Genomic DNA, 22,601 nt, shown 5'->3' with positions numbered 1-22,601 from the left:
CCCCTGCCTGGGGCAGGGACACCTTCCGCTGGATTCATGTTCTGAGTTCTGTTGCTATGTATTGTAGGAAGGTTCAGCAGGTACCGAAGTATATGTGCTGTCAAAATTGTTACTCCACACGCCAATATATATCTGATGATTTTTAATTTTTGCATCAACTGTAGAGTTCTGTTTCCTTTTAACCGTTGCAGAAGTTCAAAGTCTGTTACAAAAGTTTTTAACTGTTGCTTGCATTGAAGAGTTTTGGAAACCTTAGGATGATTTATTGTGTATAAATGCAGATGGATAATTTTTTTTCTCTTTCCTGTGTGTTTGCAAAACAACCCCCAACCCCATGCCTACCTTTTATGCAAAATGTATGTTTTTCACTAGTTAATTTTAACTCTAGACTAGATTTTGTCATACATTGACTGAAAGTATGCATGTCAATAGTACACTATCTAATTCCTTCAAATACTGTTGTTTTCAGGGATTTTTCTAATGTAAGTGCTTCTTTCTCACCTCTCCAACTTTAAAGGAAATTAGGATAAGTACTGTTTTATGCTTTGTGAAGGGGATTGGGAATAAGGAAGTCTAGTCTGCAATTTGCTATTTGTCTTTAGTAATCAGTTTGATAATCTCCCTTTGCTGTGTACATGCTATGTATAAAGAAAAAAATTTTGACTAATTAAGAAATACACTGAGGTCTTTGGAAGAACTAAAAAAAAAAATGGCTTCACTTATAGCTTAATTTGGCACTTTTCCATTTAAGAAGAAAATAAGTACACTTAGCACAGTTCATATGGGCAAACTGAAGATAATGAATTAACACAAAGCATGGTTAGTGAACTGAATGTTCTAAATTGGTTTTGGCTGAAATTCCTGTTGTTTGTTTACCTGCATGCTTGATTACTGTTCCTTTCTTTCTCTGCATATTTAATTGCTCTCTAATTAATTGCTCTGTTGATTTCCTACATAATTAATTATTCACTAATTAATCATTGATTCTCTGCATAGTTAATTAACTTATTGCTTATTTGATTTTTACACTTAATTGACTGTAATTCATTGCGCTATTTTTACACCACCTAATTAGCAACTGGTTAATCAATTACCATTTGCTTATTCCTAACATAGATGTTTAGGCCCATGAGTAGCACAGTTCATCCTCTGCTTTATAACCTTCTTTTCCAGTCATTTCTCCTAAAATAATTCCTTTATTCAGTTTTGTTTCCGTCTCACCTTGGAGCAAAGCACATGTGTCTTCTGCACGTTCTCTTGACACTTTCTAACACCCAGTCTGTGCACTTCTAGTTTTGTTCCAGCTTGATGGTTTCCCATGTTTTTATTACTGCATGTGAATGTGGAATGTTTCCCAGAAAGACTTTAAACAAGGGTTTGTGTAACCAGACCCTTTAAGCAACCAGACAGATGGGATTCCAGAGGAGAGATATGAAGATGGTAGAGTGACTAGAGCATCTCTAATTTGCTGAGTGAGCTTGAACTGTTCAGCCTGGAGAAAACTGAGAGGGGATTTTATCAATTCTTATAAATATCTAAAGGATGAATGTCAAGAAGTTGGAGCTACTCTTTTCAGTGGTGCCCAGTGACAGAACAAGGTCAGCGGGCACAATCTGGAGCACAGGAAGTTCTGCCTTAACATGAGGAAAAACTTCTTTACTGTGAGGGTGACAGAGCAGTGGAACAGGCTGCTCAGAGAGGGTGTGGAGTCTCCGTCTGTGGAGATGTTCAAGACCCACCTGGACACATTCATAGAATCATCGAACAGTTTGAGTTGGAAGCGACCTTGAAGTTCATGAAGTTTCAACAGTAAAAAAAAAATTCTTCCTATTACGTGAATTATATATGTATCTAGATTTCTTCCTGTGCAGCCTGCTGTAGGTGACCCAGCTTTAGCAAGGGAGCTGGACTGGATGATCTCCAGAGGTCCCTTCCAACTCCGAGCATTCTCTGATACTGTGATTCTTGCTCTTCTGCCCCTCTCCAAGTCCTCAGTGGGAGAAGAAGAGATAAAGTAGTGTGAGTACTGATTAAAACTGTTAGAGGAGGAGGCAGGAGCCACAAAGCAGTAACCCTGAGCTTTTAGAGGAAATGACGAATAGGTCAGGAAGCAGAAACAGTGCCAAATAAAGCCTCAAAGTAGAACTATGAGCTAAGTCATGGAATTCTAATGTTCAGTGTTAGTTAAGCCTTTGGATAAATGCTCATAGGTTGTGCAGTGTGAATCATGAATGTGCTCCACTGGGCTGGTAACAAGCTGCATTCATTTAAAAAAGAAAGACTAATATTAAGTAGAGCAGAACTAGTTCAAAGGAACTGATTCAAAGGAAAGTTTTCACTATAAACATACTGCAATCAAAATAGCTGTGTGCATGTGCTTGAGAATGCCTGAGAAGGAGCTCTGCTGAGTTCATTAGAACACATCAAGTGTATCACACATTTCGCATAGCTGCTTGTGTGTGAAATAAAGGGGATTTAAAAAAAAAACCAACAGGTACAGAGTTTCAGAGATGTTTTAAAAGAGTTGAAGGCATACTCTGCCTTTTAAGTTTTGAAGTAGTTGTATTATTTCTGAAGATGAAGATGCTTTTATTGCAGCTCCATGTGCAACAAAGTGTGAAAAAGAGCCAGCTTTGTGGTTCTTAACGTTCAGAATATCTTAAAGATGGATTTTTATTGAGAGGGTGAACAGTATAATTAGTGTGTCCTGAAGGGAGTGCAATCATGTGGAATGGGGTGATGATCTTTGCTTGGAATTGTTTTGAAAACGAGTCCCAAAATGTAACTTCCCTGCTCACTTCTCCCCAGATTCACCCCAAAATTCACAAAATATCACTTTATTTCTGTACTTAGCCAGCTAATCTGTGTTTTGGTTTGTGCCTCAAATAGCATTGGTTGTTCCAATTTGATTTCAGTGAGCCTACTGTGTCCCTAGTTTTCCTGGGGAGGCAGACGGGAGAGGAGCATTTGAAACCAGTCTCTGGGCCAGGAGTTTATATATGCAGCTGAAGAACAAGCGTACTTTAAAATTCATTCCTCGTTCTTGTTAAGTTTCATTGAACAGTGAGGGGAGCAAGGACTGTTGAAAAATCAGTGGATTAAACCTAATGACAGCAGTTTGAGAAAGCAAAGTCCTCTGAATTAACTCTCTGCCAAAAGCTTGTGATCTTTTTTTTAGGTGGATTTTTGTGAATTATTTACTTTATATAACCCTTCTTTATTGTCATCTATTCTTTTATGACTTTGCTTTCACATCACGTTTCTAACACCTGCAAACTATAAAAAAAACCAGAAAGTTTTTATCAAAAATATTCTGTAAAATTTCTGTTTAAAGCATTGACCAGCTAGAGGTTTAACAAAATTCTTCGCTTGCTGATGCTTTGAAGGTTTTCAATTTGTTGCGGTTTGTTTTGAATCAATAGGAATTTTTGATAGAACTTGTATGCGTATGAAATGCTAGATGCTTTTGTTGATATCAAATGTTAATAAGACCTCTGAGTCTGATATCACATTTTTTGTTCTGACAGCAAAATTTTTTTCCCCTCCTTAAATTCCTCCTATTCCTGCCCACTTTTCTCCATGTACATAGGTCAAAGTGAGGCTTGATTTTTTTTTTTTTTAATATTGGGATAAAAGAATAAAAAAATTTGCATTTGTACAGCCCTGAAGTGAATGACAAGAAGGAGAAAGGAAGAAGATGTAGTTGCATAGCTCTCACTATCATATGATGCAACATTTTTGTGGTCTACCATACTGCATTTGTTTTGACTTTCCTCCCCAATATTTATGCAGTTGTGGAACCACTTCTGAGCATAATGACCCCCAAACCCAAGCACTTAACGTTTGTAACTCATGGTGTATGCTCAGGGTAATGTACTAAATCGAAAGTGACACATGAATGCGTACATTTTCTAGAAAATATGTTTATTTTTCTAGAAAATATGTTTATTTTTCTAGAAAATATGTTTATTTTTCTAGAAAATATGTTTATTTTTCTAGAAAATATGTTTATTTTTCTAGAAAATATGTTTATTTTTCTAGAAAATATGTTTATTTTTCTAGAAAATATTACTGTAGTGAAGGAAAAAATTTCCTTTTAACTTTTATGATATTTAATTCTTTTAACCTTGTTTTGTTTCCAGTACTTACGTAGATAATTGGATATTTGGACTTGCTTAAGGGAGTAGAAAGGTTAAGGAACAAACAGTGAGATTTGTGAACATAAATCAGGATTTTGGGCCCAGCTTGTTTGTATTTTAGACCTACTTTGTAAAAGATAAAACATTCTTCATTTTGGTTTGTTCCTGGCTATTAAGTGTACTAAGTTACCTGGTAAGTACTGTGTTAGCTCAACTGAAATTGCCATAGCTAGTGATAAAATAACTTACATTTGAAAATATTAACTGCTCTTTTTAAACTTATTTTTCCAGGGATCAATTCCATCTTCATGTGTAAGCTTTGTAACTTATTCTCACCAAACCAATCCGAAATATTGTCCCATGTCTCTGAGAAGCATACAGAAGAAGGGACCAATGTGGATGACATCATTATTCCACTCCAGCCTCTAACAGTACCGACAAACATAAACAAAGATGGAGAAGGTACAGTCATAAATTGACAGAAATGTAATTTTCAAAGTCATTTAGTTTTGTAATAAAACCTGAGTTGGGGTGTTGATTGACAAGAGGGAATGGCCTCAAGCTCTGCCAGGGGAGGTTCAGGCTGGACATGGGTGGATGAGGTGCTCAGGGACTTGATTTAGTGTTTGATTGGAATGGTTGGACTCAATGATTCGGTGGGTCTTTTCCAACCTAGTGATTCTGTGATTTTGTGAGACGTAATAATTCTGCATTGTGTATAGCTATTTTTACAATGGTCCTTGACTTGATGGTCCGGTGGGTCTCTTCCAACCTGGTTATTCTATGATTCTGTGATTTTCTCCAGCCTGCGGGTAACTCAAGACTTGCTTTATTAACAACTCAGAGTTGGGCCATCACCTCAGTGAGTGGCAAAGGCCCACACAAAACCATCAGGTATCTATATACACTATACAGCAGGTATTCTTTCTTTGGAAAGTTCTTGGTGTTTTTCCATGTTTTTTTTTTTTCCCATAGGGTTTTAGTTCTCTACTGTTTATTATTCTTCTTTAAAGCCCTCCTTGATAATTCATCTCCTCTGTCTCATTTTCATTCTCCGTCAGAAGTGATGCTTCATGTTTTTCCACCAATCATAGAAATCGCTTATCTTCTTTCTTGAGAAACCTCTATTTATTCTTTAAAACTTTTAAAGAAAACTTCAAGCAGTTCCACTAACTTATACCTGTATTTATTCTATGCCCATACTTAAAGTAATTTAACCTTTTAATCATTAGTTATCATTAATTACAAGGACATGCTGAGACAGTTGGGGTTGTTCAGTCTGGAGAAGAGAAGGCACCAAGGAGATCTTATAGTGACCTTCCAGTACTTGAAGGGGCTTCAAGAAAGCTGGGGAAGGACTGTTTACAAAGGCTTGTAGTGACAGGACTGGGGACAATGGGCATAAACTGGAGAGGGGCAGATTTAGATTAGACATAGAGGAATTTCTTCACTATGAGAGTGGTGGGGCACTGGCACCGGTTGCCTAGGGAAACTGTGGCTGCCCCACCCCTGGCGGTGTTCAAGTAAAAATTGCACCAGTTTGTTATTTAACATGAAGCCTAAAAGAGACTGTGCATCAGAAGAAGATGAATAGATATCAGATCTACATCAAGTTTCAAAATGCCATTCCAAGGCATGCAGACTGCATCTTGCTTTCGGGCAAAGTCATGGAGCAGGTGATCTTGAGTGCTGTCGTGAAGCACATGCAAGAGAACAGGGTGATCAGGCCCAGTCAACACAGGTTCATGAAAGGCAGGTCTTGCCAAACTAACCTGATCGCCTTCTATGACAAAGTGACTCGGCTGCTGGATGAGGGAAAGGCTGTGGATGTATCTTCCTGGACTTCAGTAAAGCCTTTGACACAGTTTCTCACAGCATTCTGCTTCGGAAACTGTCAGCCTCTGGCCTGGACAGGCGCACACTCTCCTGGGTGGAAAACTGGTTGGCTGGCCGGGCCCAGAGAGTGGTGGGAAATGGTGTGAAATCCAGCTGGAGGCCAGTGACAAGTGGGGTTCCCCAGGGCTCAGTGCTGGGTCCAGCCCTGTTCAATGTCTTTATCAATGACCTGGATGAAGGCATCGAGTGCACCCTTAGCAAGTTTGCGGACGACACTAAGCTGGGTGGAAGTGTTGATCTGCTGGAGTGTAGGTAGGCTCTGCAAAGGGATCTGAACAGGCTGGACCGCTGGGCTGAGTCCAACGGCATGAGGTTTAACAAGGCCAAATGCCGGGTCCTGCACTTGGGGCACAACAACCCTATGCAGCTACAGACTAGGAGAAGTCTGTCTAGAAAGCTGCCTGGAGGAGAGGGACCTGGGGGTGTTGGTTGACAGCCGACTGAACATGAGCCAGCAGTGTGCCCAGGTGGCCAAGAAGGCCAATGGCATCTTGGCTTGTATCAGAAACGGCGTGACCAGTAGGTCCAGGGAGGTTATCCTCCCTCTGTACTCGGCACTGGTGAGACCGCTCCTCGAATCCTGTGTTCAGTTCTGGGCCCCTCACCACAAGAAGGATGTTGAGGCTCTGGAGCGAGTCCAGAGAAGAGCAACGAAGCTGGTGAAGGGGCTGGAGAACAGGCCTTATGAGGAATGGCTGAGAGAGCTGGGGTTGTTTAGCCTGGAGAAGAGGAGGCTGAGGGCAGACCTCATTGCTCTCTATAACTACCTGAAAGGAGGTTGTGGAGAGGAAGGAGCTGGCCTCTTCTCCCAAGTGACGGGGGACAGGACAAGAGGGAATGGCCTCAAGCTCCGCCAGGGGAGGTTCAGGCTTGACATCAGAAAAAAATTTTTCGTGGAAAGGGTCAGGCTGCCCAGGGAGGTGGTTGATTCATCTTCCCTGGAGGTGTTTAAAGGATGGGTAGATAAGGTGTTGAGGGTCATGGTTTAGTGTTTGATAGGAATGGTTGGACTCGATGATCTGGTGGGTCTTTTCCAACCTAGTGATTCTGTGATTCTGTGTTTATTATTGCTGTTGGTAAAAAGGGTCTTCTGTTAATGTCTTTTTGCATTTGTGTCAGAGACTGTGCTTCCTGTATTCTATATTGTTAAGGATGCATTGTATGTTTATGAGAGTAGTTAGTCATTACCATTATGGTCTGAAGCAGCAGAAATTAGACTTATGCAGCATTTAGGAAAATAACTTTGCAAGTTGAATTTTGTAAAATACAGCATTCATATGTTAAGGTACATATTCATAACTTACCTTTTTCATTATTCCTGGTGAATACTTTTTGTCATCTGATATGATGCTATGCTGCCACCTTTTTCAGGTTATGTAGCCCAACTCTTTGCCATCTGCTGTCAGTAATAACGTCAAGGTAAATTTCACACAGATTTCCACTCATACTTTAATGTTTCTTCTCTCCCATCACACAGATTGATTGGAGAAGAGGATATTCTGATCTGAAGTCCTATTCAATTATTTCCTGTGTTTTGTTTTTTCTTGAAAAAAAGGATATTTCACAGCTGACTATAGACATTTCAAGAGATCTTCTTTCAAGGCATCCATGTTTTTCCTCCTCTTATGGACTCTGCAGCAGATAGAAAAATAGAAAAATTTATAGTTTTCAATATTTTTCTCAGTGGACCCTGCTTTGTAGAAATCCAGGATTGTCACTAGGAAGGAGAAGTCATTGATGAATGACAGTCTTAGGTATTACAACTTCTTTTGATACTCATCGGCTGATAGATGAACATCTTTGTGTCTTTGCCCGTGGCGTTGTAACCAGATGATCTTTAAGGCCCTTCCAATCCAAACTCTTCTGTGATTCTGTGATTTTAAACACTGTAGATACACTAGAATTGATATAGACCAGGGAAAGCTGAGTTGTTAATAGAACTCTGTGTTCTGCCTGAGTAATAAATTAATGATTTTATAAGGACTGTGAACAAGTAAAGTGCTGGGAATGTAATATGTGTTTGTTACTTTAATGTTATTTTATTGGCAATGCTCTCTGCTGAATTTTATTTAGTCACGCCACTTTTCCTTGGTTAGGGTTGTGATATATTTAGAGTTGATTTGTGCTAACTGGTTTGGTAGAATGATTAGCATTTTTTTTACTGAGGGTACTGGGCAGATGTTTCTGTTAAACACATTATGCTTCAGTCACATTTTGTCCAGCACTGGAATGTGGCATCTTTGTTTGGGAAACGATGATTGTTTAGTGGTTAACAGTAGTCACTCATACTCCACTTCTGCACACTGTTTCCTTTCATAACTTTTCATAATGATCTCTGTCTCAGCAGCACAGTTGCCTGGCCTGAAACCTGGAAGAAACTTAACATGTGGTTATCATAAGGAGTCTTAATTCGTTAAGGTCACTTAAAAAATTGGTCTCATCCTTACTTGAACACAGGATGCAGCTAGAGCGCGCATTCAGGCTTGGGGAGAATAGGTGTTCCTAGGTGCTGTGGTGTATGCACATACCAGTAACAATATAAGGCTGTGGATGAGATTTGTTTATACTTAGATTTGTATGACACTTTGTGCAAAAGTTTCTGAATGTGGCCATATACTGCTGTAATTCATTAAATAAAATATAAACTTTTTATACTGACATTTGAGAAAGGATTCGTATTGCATAATGCATCTAGTTCTTAAAATTTACTCAGGATGTTTAAGCGAACGTTTGTGCAAGTGCTTTGTGACTTCTGATGAACTTTTTGTTTGGCTCATGCTACAGCTGGGATAGTGGTGCCTGCTTACTTGCATGGGTTTGGAGAAAAAAGGGCCATTTTATAGGGATCACTTAGCATAGAGGAGAATCCTCGTAAAATCATAGAAGAGTTTGGGTTGGAAGGGACCTTAAAGATCATCTAGTTCCAGCCCCCCTGCCATGGGCAGGGACATGTCCCACTAGATCAGGCTGCTGAAGGTCCCATCCAACCTGGCCTTGAACACCTCCAGGGATGGGATCCCCTCCTCTTGCAAAGTCAGAGATATTTATCCCCTTACAACATTAAAATTGTTTATTGAAGATGTTTTGTACATATGTAGCTTGAATTTATATACACAATTGAATAAAAACTGAGGGGTAGAAAACCAGAGGAGAAAATTCCATTATATTCTTGGAGTGTATAGTCTTAATGATTTATTGCTTCTTCCTGTACATGATAAAGTCACTTTGGAAAATCATACCCTTTAAGGGTGTTGTCCTGTAGTGAACCAGTTTTAGTAACGCCTGTTTTTTTAGGCAGACACTGTACTAAGGGTCATTAAACCTGGTGGAATCTACAGTGCTGGCATGCCAGGATCTACATGGTCTAAGGTCTAATGTGTGAAGAGTTAAAAATGCTCAACAATGAAGCTTACTTTTATTCAACTTCATCTATTTAAAAAATAAAATTTAAATTAATTTGTCTAGGCCCTAGTGTTCTGGAGGCCTGATTGTAGACCTCTGTTCTTATGTAGCATGATCCCAGACAAGTAATTCATGGGAACTATCATAGACCTTGGTAGAATATTATTGAAATATCTATATATCTATCTATATGTTTTGCTTAGCTAAGCTTCAAGGGATTAATTAAGTGTAGTTCTGGTGCATGATAACATGAAGGCCTCATCATGGAAATGTTTTGTGCTACTCATGTTCTGAACATTTTTGAGAAAATTGATTATTAAAGAGACTGATTTGAAATAATTCTTATGAAGGAACATTACCAAAATAGACTTACTTTTTTTTGCATTATTATTATTTCAAAGTGCCTCATAAATGTCTTTGAGTACTTAATAATTATATAGCATAGCACAGGGTGTCTTCCTTGAATATTGTGCGCATCCAGTACCAGTCAACATAAGCCCCAGAAACAACTAAAATGTTCTTCTGGAACAGGATCTTACTTTCAAAATGTTCTTAATAAGCAATTTAGAACATCTACTTCTGACTAAGCATCCTGGAAATAAATGAGGTTATTTATTTACTTATTTAATATACTACTTTATTTTTAACAATGAAGTGGTTTCTTTTTTTCTGGCAGGTGATAATGCTTCTATGTGGCTTCATTATGTGCTAGCAGAGGAATAACTATGTAGTGCCATTCAGCTACTGTGTATTGTTAATATTAGGTGAAGTCTTCATCTGTGAGTGGTGCAGTACAGCTTGAATGGCTACCTGGGGGTAATCTGGATAGAGAGAGGCAGCTGGCATTTTATCGTCATGTGCATTGTTAAAAACTTAATTCTGACACTGCTGATTCAAAGTCGATGGTGATATGTCTCAGAAGTCTCAGAAGTTCTGGTGATCTAGTGGTTGTCCTTATGAATCTTCCTGTTCCTGTGTATGTTGGTAGCCAGTGCTTGCCACCAAACCTTCTCAAACATTTGGGGACTGCTTTAAATTCGCCTTTTGTTAGGCTTGTTTACAAACAGACCTAAATTTACACATTTTGTGTATCCCTTTACATCATTAGTTGTCACAGTGGCAAGAACTACAATTTTGTAGGCTCTAGAAGAGGATCTACCACCAACCTTCTAAAGGAGCAGTTTTCACATTTCCACTTGCATATACGATTTTGTGTAATTTTCTGTCTTAATGTGAAAATGCTCTTCTATTTTTTCATTAAGTTTACATTAAAACAGTCAAGAAGCAGCACATCTCATTTACCTGATTCTGCTTAATTTCTTTTCGTTGGGTAATCTGATGGTTGTGTTGTAAAAGAATTAAAAGAATATCATACACCGAGAATATGATGGCTGCATTCACTATTCATATCCTGAGATTTAATTGCTAAATAGTAACCTGAGCAGTATTAACATCTGTATTCCTCACACTATGTTTGAAATATTGGCAAACTGTGACGTCCTTAGAGATTGACTTGAAGATGAATGTTGTTTGCTTGTTTTAATTACATAGTAATTCTTTAACTCAAGGCACCGAATACTAATTGCTGCGATTGATGGATATTGGAATAACGTGAATGGTAACAAAGAGAAGTTTTGACAGCATTGAAACCACTCCTCTCTTTTTGACTCATAATCGACAAAACCACTTTCACAGGGGTGCAGTAGGGCAGACATTCAGAACAGTGCTGATGGAGGCTTGTTAAAAGTTAGGTGAATGGGTTACTCTTTGTCCTGTTGATAATGAGGCTTTTAGTGTTCCTATTGCATTATATTTAAGTAGACAGATAATCAGTTGCTTCTATAATAAGACAGAATGCCTTCTTTTCCCTTGATACTAATTACGTAATTAACTATGGTCTAAGCATGTGGCTTTTTTGTCTGGTATACTTAAAGGAAATGTTGAACACATTTTGAATAAGATGCTGCCACCACCTCCTGTTCTCTTCCATCAAGATCTTCCATCAAGATTCCTTGAGGTCATTTACTTTTCCACATGCTCTAAGTCAACCAGTTTAGTAAGGTCTTTTGGCACACGCGCTTGAAAATTATCTGTTGGGTTTTTTATTTTTTTTTTCTCCTTTCATTATTTTTCACACTTTTACATTGTCGGCCTCAATTGATAAGGCAGACGAATGCTTTTAGGCAGCTCTAAATCTTTATTCTTGATATACACAGGTTTTGGTTAGAGTAAGAGCAGGATAAATGTAAGTTTCCCATGGGGGGCACAAAGATGATGGTTAACAGGTTCTTCATACTTGTTCTATTTAACTTAGCAAATTTTAATACACGTTGTACTCTGGGTGGTTTTTGCAATTACTATGACTCTGTCAAGCTCTCTTACTTTTTAATTCTCCACGCTGGAGTTCACTGCATGTAACTGGAGATTCTTAAACTGAGATCTTAGTCACCATGGCATCTGGAGATGACTCAGGCCTTATGTGATTTGAACTGCACTCTGGAGAGCAGTTTCTCCATTCCTTCAATATAGAAGACAATTATTAACTAATTTGAGAGCTCAAGTGTCTAGCATTAGATAAAATGAATCCTGAAAGCCTGGAAGAAGTCTGATTCTGTCCTGTTTCTCTACACACATTCAGGCAAGCTCTTTTAGATGCATAATGATTTTTCCCTCTTCGGATCTGTATTTTTCTGCAGATATGCAGAGTAGATCTTATACTTCACCAGATGTCTGCTCAGACTTAAAAAGATCATTTAAATGGTGCCATACTTTGCTGTTTGTGAGCTGACAGCTTCTTGCAGAAGAGCGGCTTCAAAGTTAAGAAATGTTTACAATAATATTTCAATAATTCCTCAAGAAACATAATATAAGGACTGGAAACAAAGCAGACAGCCTCTGAGATTAACAAGAAGGATAGAGACTGATTCTTTTCTTCTCACGAACCTATTAGGTGGAAGTAACTCGTAGCTAGGATGAAGTCTTTTGAAGGAGATTATCTGGAATATTCCCACTTCCCTCTGAGTATCTTCTTTTTCTGACTAAACTTTTTGTCAGGATCTTATTCATTTGGTCAGTGTTCAATGGTTGCATTGATGAGCAGAAGGTAGCAAGTTGGCTTTGGAAATAACTACAGTGTCAACGTGGGAAATATTCATCAGGGAATATGAGTGTGAAGATTTTTCTGTTAATATGTGTTCACTATGTCTCATTGATTTTATCAATGTTTTCTCTTAGATAAATTTGAAGATGTAAAATTATGTAGTAGTTATTAACATTTGAGGATGAATTCTGGTTTTAATTATTTGAAACGCTCATTAAGGAGACATATTTTGCGTGAGTTCTGGAATTTATTTGTTGCCAGCAATTTCTTATACTAACTTTTGGGTTGAAAGTGCCAACAATAAAGAACCACAGGACTTATTAGAGAGTAATTGTTCAATTTATTAAAAGGAAAATGAGCTGTTCAATCTAAAAGATAAATTGTTTTTCTCTGGAGACTTCTCAATACTTAAGCAATTTCTTTGAGAGTGATTTAAATTAAGAAGGTCTTTTTGTAGAATGTCAGAATGCGGCAGAGCAACTTTGTAGAATATGCATGCTGATACACTTACACAACAATTGAAGAGAGTGCTTGCAGTGTAATTTCTGCAAAATGGTGGCACTTTGACATGTGCTGATCTCAGTAACATAAACGTTACTGCTCTGCAGCTAGCAGAAGTGCCAGCAAATGCCATGGCTTAAAAATAAGTTTGCATGAAGCTAACCTTTTTTTAAGCTTTAGGGAAAGACACTCTTGAGTTTCATTCCTGTTTTTCAAAGATCAGAAGGATATTAGCAAATTAGCTGTGGAAATTAATTATGGCTTCTTTTAACTTTAACTTTATTTTCTAGATCTTCTTGTAGCAAAGAGGAAAAGGGGCAGACCAAAAGGGTCCACTAAGAAGTTTTGTATGGATGAAGATATGCCAGAAAATAACTCTGTTCCAAGTGAAGAAACTCTGCCTGGGACAGAAGAAGCTCCGGAACCGTCTGAGGTCTCACCGGGCAGCTTGGAATGTAGGAAATGCAATCGGAAGTTTTGCAACACACGTCAGCTGAGAAAGCATATCTGCATTATTGTTTCAAATGAAGGGGAGGAAGAAGGAGATGGAGGTAAGAAAATATCCAACAAAAATACATAGAGCATATTGTGAAACGCCATCTTTCCATCCTTGAACCTGGTTGGTAACAGCTACTAATTCCCAGTTTTAAGTTTGAATAGAATTGTCTGTTTCTTTAACATATAAAGTACATTGAAACAAAACTGAGAATAAAGTTAGACAAGGTATATTAAGTTAATTTCAAAATGTCAAAGACCTTATTGCACTAATGATTGTCTTAAACTCCCTGAAATGCTTCTTTTGCGTAAGGAACTGTTCTGTTTCTCACAAAGAGAAATACAGTTTTCCAGTGAGAAGCAGTGTGGGCCGCATAGGTAAGTATCACGTATGGTTGAGGAAGGATGATCCTATAGAGGTGTTTCTGTCATGTGACTTGGAAAATCTGAATTCTGTCCTGTTCTTTGGTAGATTTACAGACTGCTTTTCTGGATGGCTTGTTTTACTGTGTAAAAATAATGCCACACTCTCTGTTCTATTGTACAAAACTTTATGTGAATGACTGTCTTTGAGTATGAAAGTTCATTGTTTAAATTTAGCTTTAAGATTGCTTTGAAATATTCACTCCCTCAAAGCTGTGAAATATAATGGAACAGAATAGAATAGTTTCAGTCGGAAGGAACCTATTATGATCATCTAGTCCAACTGCACTTCAGGGCTGGTCAAAAACCAAAACAGGTTTTTAAAGGGCATTGTCCAAATGCCACTTAAACGCTGACTGCCTTGGGGCATTTACACCCCTCTGGGAAGCCTATTTAAAAAGACAGCAGTGAATATTCATTTAGAATAGGATAGGTCAGAACAGAACAGTTGGAAGGGACCTACAAGGATCATGTAGTCCAATTGCCTATTTAACTTTGCTCTAAGATGCATAAAAAGTAATAGTTTTGTCCAAGTTATGCAACTTCATATGATTTTTGTGTTTTTGTTAAAATTAGGTTTTTGCTTTTGCTATAATTGCTTGGCATGTTATTCTATTGATTTGACCTGTAGACACAATTTACCATTGATTTTTCTACAGTTTTCTGTTCCCTTTCGTGTTCAATCTGTCATTACGGTACACAACTAGTGGACTATTTTACTTTCAGTGAGAGACAGCGTTCAACTTCCGTGGCAAAGAATACTGGAAAAAGGCTTAGGATATGTCGACAGAAGACACAAACTCTTGATTTGATAAAGTATCTGGATTTTATTTTACTACCATCAGTGGCAGGACTTTTCAGCTTTGTGACCTTCACTCCAGCTATCCCAACTCTGACATCACAATTGTCCTTTCCTGGTTTTATGTGCTAAAATGTCCACATTTGCATTATTTTAACAACATTGCCTTTTAAAATAAAAGCTCGGATCAGATTATAAACTCAAATTAACTGTTCTTCACATCTTAGTTTATTAGAGCTCCTAAATCTTACGTAGATCTGCTTTGCTACAAAACACACTGGCAGATTTTTCAAAGTAAATTGCTCAGCCTTTTTCCTCTTTAAAAAGAAAACAGGTGCAATTTTGGTCAATGGAACTTTTTTTTTTTTAGTTTATTCTCTAGTAAAAGCAAAACAATCAAGTGAAATAAGTTGTTCTTGAGCTCTTGAGCAGCCAGTAATGAAGGCTTCCAGTTGTTGATGTCTAGTGCAGCTAGTATGTCTCCAGCCCAAAGCTGCCTACCTTGACTGCAAACTGTGAAGGTATTGGGAACTATTTTGTCCTGAAGGAATAATTCTTCCTTGGAATCAATCTTGGAAACCCATTCTTCAGCCATTTACTGATTACTGTCCCATCGCAGGAAAACTTTCCACTTCTGAGTTTACCATATGAACTGCTTTGGGACAACTTTTCCATGCCTGAATGTGTAGATAAAAGTAGCATGTGCATTGTTATCCTTCATGAAAATATGATTACATTGAGTCACTCAAAACTTTCTGAAGAGAGGACAAGTACAACAAGGTCTATGCCTAGGATGGTTTGTTGTACTTGTGTTGCTTTACCAGATCAGAAGACATGTTCTTTAGAATTTGAGCTGTTGAATTGCTATCAGACTGAAATTTCATTTTGAAGAAAGTTTTGAAGATGGTGGATGAACCTAAATTGATTTTAAAAGTCTGACATTGAAAAGGCAAGCATATAGTGAAATTGTAAATTACCTTTTTATGTTCTTATGTTAAGTTTCATGAGGACCTGTTCATAATTTAAAAATAAAAATGCTTGGACAAATGCACTAAGATTCTTCGTTGGCAAAGTTATCAACTAGAGGTTCGCCTTTTGTGAGATGGAGGACCAGAACTATAAGTGGTGTTCAATACAAAAGAGCATCTCCGGTTTATACTACGACATCAATTGTTTATTTTTCTTTTCTGTTCTACTCTTTGCCCTATGAGTCCTCAGATTGTTTGCTTTTCTGACTACTGCTGAGTGTGAGACTTATGTTTTCAGGTTACTATTTAGACAGCAAACCAGATCTTTCCTTTGTTGTAAGAGTCAATTTAGAGCCCACAATTGTATCAATAATACTTTGGTTTTTTGCTTTGCACTTATTGTCACCATAGGTGGGAGTCTGTTCCAAGCTGACAGCTGTCTGTACATATGTGTTTATGCACTAGGTTTTCTGAGCTTTAATTATACTTGGCAAAGATCAAGTCAGTACTTTTAGGGAAACCTGTGGAGCAGTGTTGGGTTAGCCAAATTGCTCATATGCTCCACTGACTGTTAACTAGAGTTCTGTCTATAATGGCAATTTAGAAACATAGCTCATGGGGGCTTTAATCTGGTTTAATTCTGGGTTATTCTGTCACCAGTTACTGATTATTGGGAGATCTTTCTGTATTTTAGTTGTCGTCAAATGATGTTGAATCTAAATGTATTACACACAGGCAGTGGTGTAGCTGCCTCAGCACATGGTATTATATCGACAAATATTTCAGATACTTGAATAGATGTGATTGCTACCTACATTTTCTAGAGTAAACTACCCTTGAAACAAAACCATCTTGAAATCAGTTTGGTGTATATGAGAAAAGGAATACTGAAACTTCTAATTTCATGAGTTTTCTGTTGCTGAAGTTCTTAGACCAAGTTGGAGAATTTTGTTGAGGGTTTTTGAACCTTCCAGAATTACAATACCTTCTCTCGCATTTCATGCGTGGTAGTTTAGAGTACCTAATACCTAGAGGGTGGGTTTTTTTTCACCTTTTCCCCCTATGTTTTTCCAACTTGAAATTACTTTCATCTGCTTTTCTAATGCATCTGGGATTTTTCTGCAGTATTTTTTTTTACTGCTTTCTCATGTTTTTCATGTCTTGCAAAGTTTAGCACTGGATGGACATCTAGTTAATAATCAAGTATGTTTTCACTTTGCACTGGGTCTGACTGAGATAAAGTTAATTTTCTTCATTGCAGCTCATATGTTGCAGTGTTTTAGATTTGTGACCAAAATAATGCTAATAACACACTAATATTTTAGCTATTGCTAACCCTGTGCTAAACATACAAATATTGACAAGTTATATATTTATACTCTGTGATGTTCTTTGAGAGAAACGCAATATATCTGTTGACCTGAAATTGAAATATTAGGAAAGGTTTCCAAGTAATAAAATGTTCTGTGTCTTTTATAGATCAACAAGGGAAGTGTGGAAATCTTTATATTATTGGACCTTTAAAATAGCAATGAATAAATCACTGTAAAACTGTATTGAAACTGCAGTGGATGTTGGCCAGAGGAATAAGTAGTGGCTGTAACAGCCTTTGCTGTTCTTTGCTTCAATGCTTAGTGATCCACACTGACCTCTTGGAGAGCAGCATCTCATCGATAGTTCTCTGTCAGGAGCCACCAAGCCATGGTGGTTACTGACATCCTGTGTGCACCTAACTTCATTCTTTGATGCATAATGATTACTTTCACCTTGTGGGTGTATTCATTAGAACAGCAAGGAAAAAGTGTGATTATTTTTTGCATAGAAATAAAAAAATGTACATTGTGCTTACAAATTCCCCATGTACATGCTTAGTAAATATGCTTTTTTAATAGAGAGCTTATTTGCATGGGAAAGTTGCTGTGATTTAAGTAGAACTGTGTGTACAACTACTTCTGTTTTTATTTGGTTAAACCATTTGGCTAATGGTTTAGATCTCGCTGGCTGGAGGTACTGCCAGACTTTATTTTTGCTCTAAGAAAAAACCAGAAGAGTTGAGATTCTTCCTGAACAGCTATGTGTCTTCTCCCAGGCAGAAAATGAAGCTGCTTCAGCCCTTGGCTCAGGAATGGGATTAGTTTGGGGGTTTTAGGTGTTGCAAGATTGGATCAGATCCTCACCAGCTGCCTCTAAACTTGCTTGTTTTGAGGAAGCGCCAACATCCCTATCCCATACTGCAGCATACACGTCTTTATCAATGACCTGGATGAAGGCATTGAGTGCACCCTTAGCAAGTTTGCGGACGACACTAAGCTGGGTGGAGGTGTCAATCTGCTGGAGGGTAGGGAGGCTCTGCAAAGGGATCTGAACAGGCTGGGCTTCTGGACAGAGTCCAATGGCATGAGGTTTAACAAGGCCAAATGCCGGGTCCTGCACTTGGGGCACAACAACCCTATGCAGTGCTACAGACTAGGAGAAGTCTGTCTAGAAAGCTGCCTGGAGGAGAGGGACCTGGGGGTGTTGGTTGACAGCCGACTGAACATGAGCCAGCAGTGTGCCCAGGTGGCCAAGAAGGCCAATGGCATCTTGGCTTGTATCAGAAACGGCGTGACCAGCAGGTCCAGGGAGGTTGTTCTCCCTCTGTACTCGGCACTGGTGAGACCGCTCCTCGAACCCTGTGTTCAGTTCTGGGCCCCTCACCACAAGAAGGATGTTGAGGCTCTGGAGCGAGTCCAGAGAAGAGCAACAAAGCTGGTGAGGGGGCTGGAGAAAGAGGCCTTATGAGGAATGGCTGAGAGAGCTGGGGTTGTTTAGCCTGGAGAAGAGGAGGCTGAGGGGAGACCTCATTGCTCTCTATAACTACCTGAAAGGAGGTTGTAGAGAGGAGGGTGCTGTCCTCTTCTCCCAAGTGACAGGGGACAGGACAGGAAGGAATGGCCTCAAGCTCCGCCAGGGGAGGCTTAGGCTGGACATTAGGAAAAAATTTTTCACAGAAAGGGTCATTGGGCACTGGAACAGGCTGCCCAGGGAGGTGGTTGAGTCACCTTCCCTGGAGGTGTTTAAGGCACGGGTGGACGAGGTGCTGAGGGGCCTGGTTTAGTGTTTGATAGGAATGGTTGGACTCGATGATCTGGTGGGTCTCTTCCAACCTGGTTATTCTATGATTCTATGATTCATACCTGAATCCCTGAAGGGAGGCTGTAGCGAGGTAGGAGTTTATCTCTTCTCCCAAGTAACAAGCAATAGGATGAGATGAAATAGCCTCAAGTTGCACCGGGGGATGTTTATTGGATACTAGGAAAAAAATTATTGACTGAAAGAGTGCTGAAGCATGGGAACAGGCTGCTCAGGAAAGTGATGGAGTTGCCATCCCTGGAGGTGTTCAAAGTTATGTAGATGTGGCACTTTGGGACGTGGTTTGGTAGGCAGGTATGTATTGGGGAGGCAGATGGTTGGACTTAAAGGTCTTTTCCAACCTTAATGATTCTGTGATTCTCTGTGACATTTGATGGCTGGGGAATGGGATTTGGGTGGAAGAGGGATTACAGCGTCGGGAGGGATTACCATGGACAGCCCAGATCCTCCACTCAAAAATGAATCATTCATTCCTACTGAATTACAAACCTGCATAATTCTTAAAGATGACACTTTTGACCTTAGTTTAAAATGTTTTTGCTATCAGCTGGTTTCTAATTTAAATTAATTCTTTCTGTGAGTAGTATGTCAGGCTCTGCAGAGGAAGCAATGGGGTGTTTTGAATGGCCAGCTTACTTTTTTTTCCAAGCTACTCATGCTATTACAAAATACTATTGCTGTTATGAAACACCAGCCTCTTTTAGGGGATGAAAAATAATAATTTGAATGAAGAGTGGTTTAAAAACTTGCCAATTAGGAATGTGTAGCTGTGCCTGCCAAACGTCGTATATCCAATTACGAGTATGGAGAGCAGTCCCTTCAATTAACAACTGCAGTAGAATCACGGGACAAGCCAACAAGCTGAAAGCAGTGATTCATCCAGAGCTGACAGTAGCTTTACTTGTCAACACAGACACGACCATTTCTTAAATGTGTTAAGATGCATGGGCATGGCGTATTTCTTGTATAAGCAGAAACAGGCATTTAAAATGCTTGTTGCTAGACAGGGGATGTCAGTTTATTCATCTATTGAATTGAAGTGCCTGCTGACAAAGTGCTCAGCTGTCTGCTTAGCAAGGGTGATGCAAAATGAGGCGGTTTGTCTAAATCAGTCTGTTTAGGAGCAAGCAAAAACCCTTACCACAAGTTGCATATACTCCATTTTCTCATAAATCATCTTAAAATCACTTATGGCTGTTCCTTTATAATACAACAAGAACTGTTGTATTATACAGGTGAATTGTCCTAGTTGTGAGAGACAAAACACTTATTTTGACTCTCTAATCCACAGTAATCCACTTAAGTAATTTTTCAGGAAGAAAACTAAATTACTGGTGAGATGGTCCCAGGTTATGGAAAGGCAATTGGAGCCCTGTGGTGAAAGTTGAAGCTCTTATTTTCTCATTAAAACATGCTTTTGCCTCCTTCTTAATCCTTTCCTGAAGCACATCTTCCAGTTTAGGATCTTTCGGTGAGAGAGAATTTGGGAATAAAGCAGCTTTCAGTGAGAGCTTTCAGTGAGAGCCTTGGTGATTTGGTGGGGAGTGTTGGTCTGATTTTTTTTTTTTTTTTTTCCTAAGTCTTTTTTCAGGTAACACACAGATTATAATTAGTTTGTTTGTAGCAAAGAGCATTGGCGATGTGTGCAGCCCCAGCTCTTTATCAACTAATCGTTTCTGGAAGATGCTCGTTCTTCTCAAAAGGGGGAAGAATGTGGCTGCTGCCATCAACATGCATCAGATTAGTGAATAAATTTTAATATTTAATGATCAGAATTTGACTTGATCACTCTGTAGAGAGAAGATAGGAGTTTATTTTTCATGTATAATGTGAATGTTGAGAATGTTCATATACATCTTCAGCACTAGTTGACTATGTATGATCAGCAAATCAGCTGAATTTTCTCACTTCCCTGTTTTTGGCCACTATATTTTTGGGCTTTTTTTGTGTTAATGGGATTTGCGTAACCTTAAATATGTTCCTCTCATCTCTGCAAATGTCTTCCTGAATGTTGTCCTCCTGTTAGTTGTTGGATGTTCTCATATTGAGAAGATGGAAGTTGAAATTCAGACCTTTGCTTTAAGTACTTACCAGCCTTGGGTTTCTTAAGAAAATGTTTTCACATGGCCAGAATCTTCATATTTAGTTCTTAGATTTCATGTAAAAGGTTTGTATCCATATGAAATAACAGCATTTTAATAAAGGAATATTTTTGTACTGCAGTGCTGTATGTTATTTTTGAAATGTTTTTAAATAGCACTTTTTAACTTCTCTTTTGAAAGCAAGAAGTCATAGTCAGCTATATTTATTGTAACACGTCTGTTCTTTCCCACAGCTGAGTCTGAAGGAACTAGCAAACTGATCTGCCTGATAACGACACATTAGGAAAGAAAAGCAGCATGAAACATTTGTTAGCTTGTTACTATAGTAATAGTTGTTAGTGATCCACACTAATGAATAACTAACTCAAGTCTGTGGTTCATCCTTTTCTATTTTTTTGTAGAATTCCAGTATTCAACGGTTAATAGACTTACAGGTTAACATGAAAAACATGAAAATGATTTTGTCATTTGGTTTCAACCACTTTATTTCCTTATTGAACTGCCTAAGTCTTGTTTTGTAATGATTAGAAAAGAGGATTTAGGAGTATGGTGCTTGGATCCTACTCACATGCCTACTAGGAATTCAGTATGTGATCCCAAGCAAAATGAGAATTCCTTTCTCCTAATTGTAGCTTTCCCTCCAGTCTGTGGTTTTGAATTTCTGTTACCTAAAGCATGCAAAAAAATGACTTAAAGTTTTATCCACAGCTATATAAAATCCTTGTTTCCCCTAAAATTGTCACTAACTCCTTCTGTCCACTGAATAAAAGCAGTGTAATTAACCCAAATTAATTTCTATATTTATATGTGAAGTAGCCTGAAGGTAACACAATGTAAGTAGTTCACATTCTTTGTATATGCAGATTCTTTATGAGTGTTTTGTTTTTTTTTTCTGCTGCTGGTTTCCTGATCCTGCTGTGAAATGTGTGAATATTTATTTATTGTCGGTCCCAAACTAATGGAGGCTGTTTCTTGAAGGAAATGTATCGAACTGTTTGTTTCCTCCCACCCCATCCCTGTTCATCCCACCAAAAGAAAGCATGGCAAAGACAGTTTGTGGTTGAAGGGGATATTTCTTTTTATTCAAATATCCCTTTGAGGTTTCGAAGAGAAGTACCGGTATTAGAGTTACGTGGTTTCAATATAAATCAATAATTTGCAACTATATTAAGGAGTTAAATGGGGATGTGATGTGACCCTTTACACCTATAAAGCAGCAATATTTTCTGAAATCCTAGACGTCTACAGAGCAAAATGTAGTTGAGAAGACTGATATATCAAGGAATTTATCTCAAACTGAAGAAATCATTAGCAGGCACTGAGAAGCAGGGGCTGTCTGGGCAGAGTATAATTTTCTTTAACCTAGAAATTGGAAGCTGGGCCAAAAATATTGCTCATGTGACTCCATAGCTAGATGTCTTGCCGGCTGTGTTTGGTTTTGGTTTGCTCTGTTGTTGTCGTTCATTCTAGGTGTTGTAAATGTGAATTTCTGATTTACAGATTAGCATCAAGTTGTTGGAACAGGTTGTGCAGAGGAGTTGTGGAAACCCCTTCCCCAGAGCTGTTCAAGGCCAGACTGGATGAGGCTTTAAACAGCCTGATCCAGTGGAAGGTGTCCCTGTCCATGGCAGGGGGATTGGAACT

At 38.6% G+C, this 22,601-nt stretch overlaps 1 protein-coding gene across 1 annotated transcript in view; it reads left to right on the top strand.

Annotated features, from left to right (window-relative positions):
* The first annotated feature begins 4,430 nt into the window (after positions 1-4,430).
* Positions 4,431-22,601, top strand: part of ZFAT (zinc finger and AT-hook domain containing) — an 82,941-nt gene continuing 64,770 nt past the window's right edge. Inside the window, exons 1-2 of the mRNA XM_069854698.1 lie at positions 4,431-4,601; positions 13,329-13,589. Of these exons, the coding sequence (XP_069710799.1) occupies positions 4,448-4,601; positions 13,329-13,589 (415 nt within the window). The 5' untranslated portion in view covers positions 4,431-4,447. The remainder of the gene's footprint in view (positions 4,602-13,328; positions 13,590-22,601) is intronic.

The sequence above is a fragment of the Phaenicophaeus curvirostris genome, chromosome 3 (genome assembly GCF_032191515.1).
Source record: "Phaenicophaeus curvirostris isolate KB17595 chromosome 3, BPBGC_Pcur_1.0, whole genome shotgun sequence".
In the NCBI taxonomy this organism is placed as follows: domain Eukaryota; kingdom Metazoa; phylum Chordata; class Aves; order Cuculiformes; family Cuculidae; genus Phaenicophaeus; species Phaenicophaeus curvirostris.
This window is presented reverse-complemented; position numbering and strand designations above follow the sequence as displayed.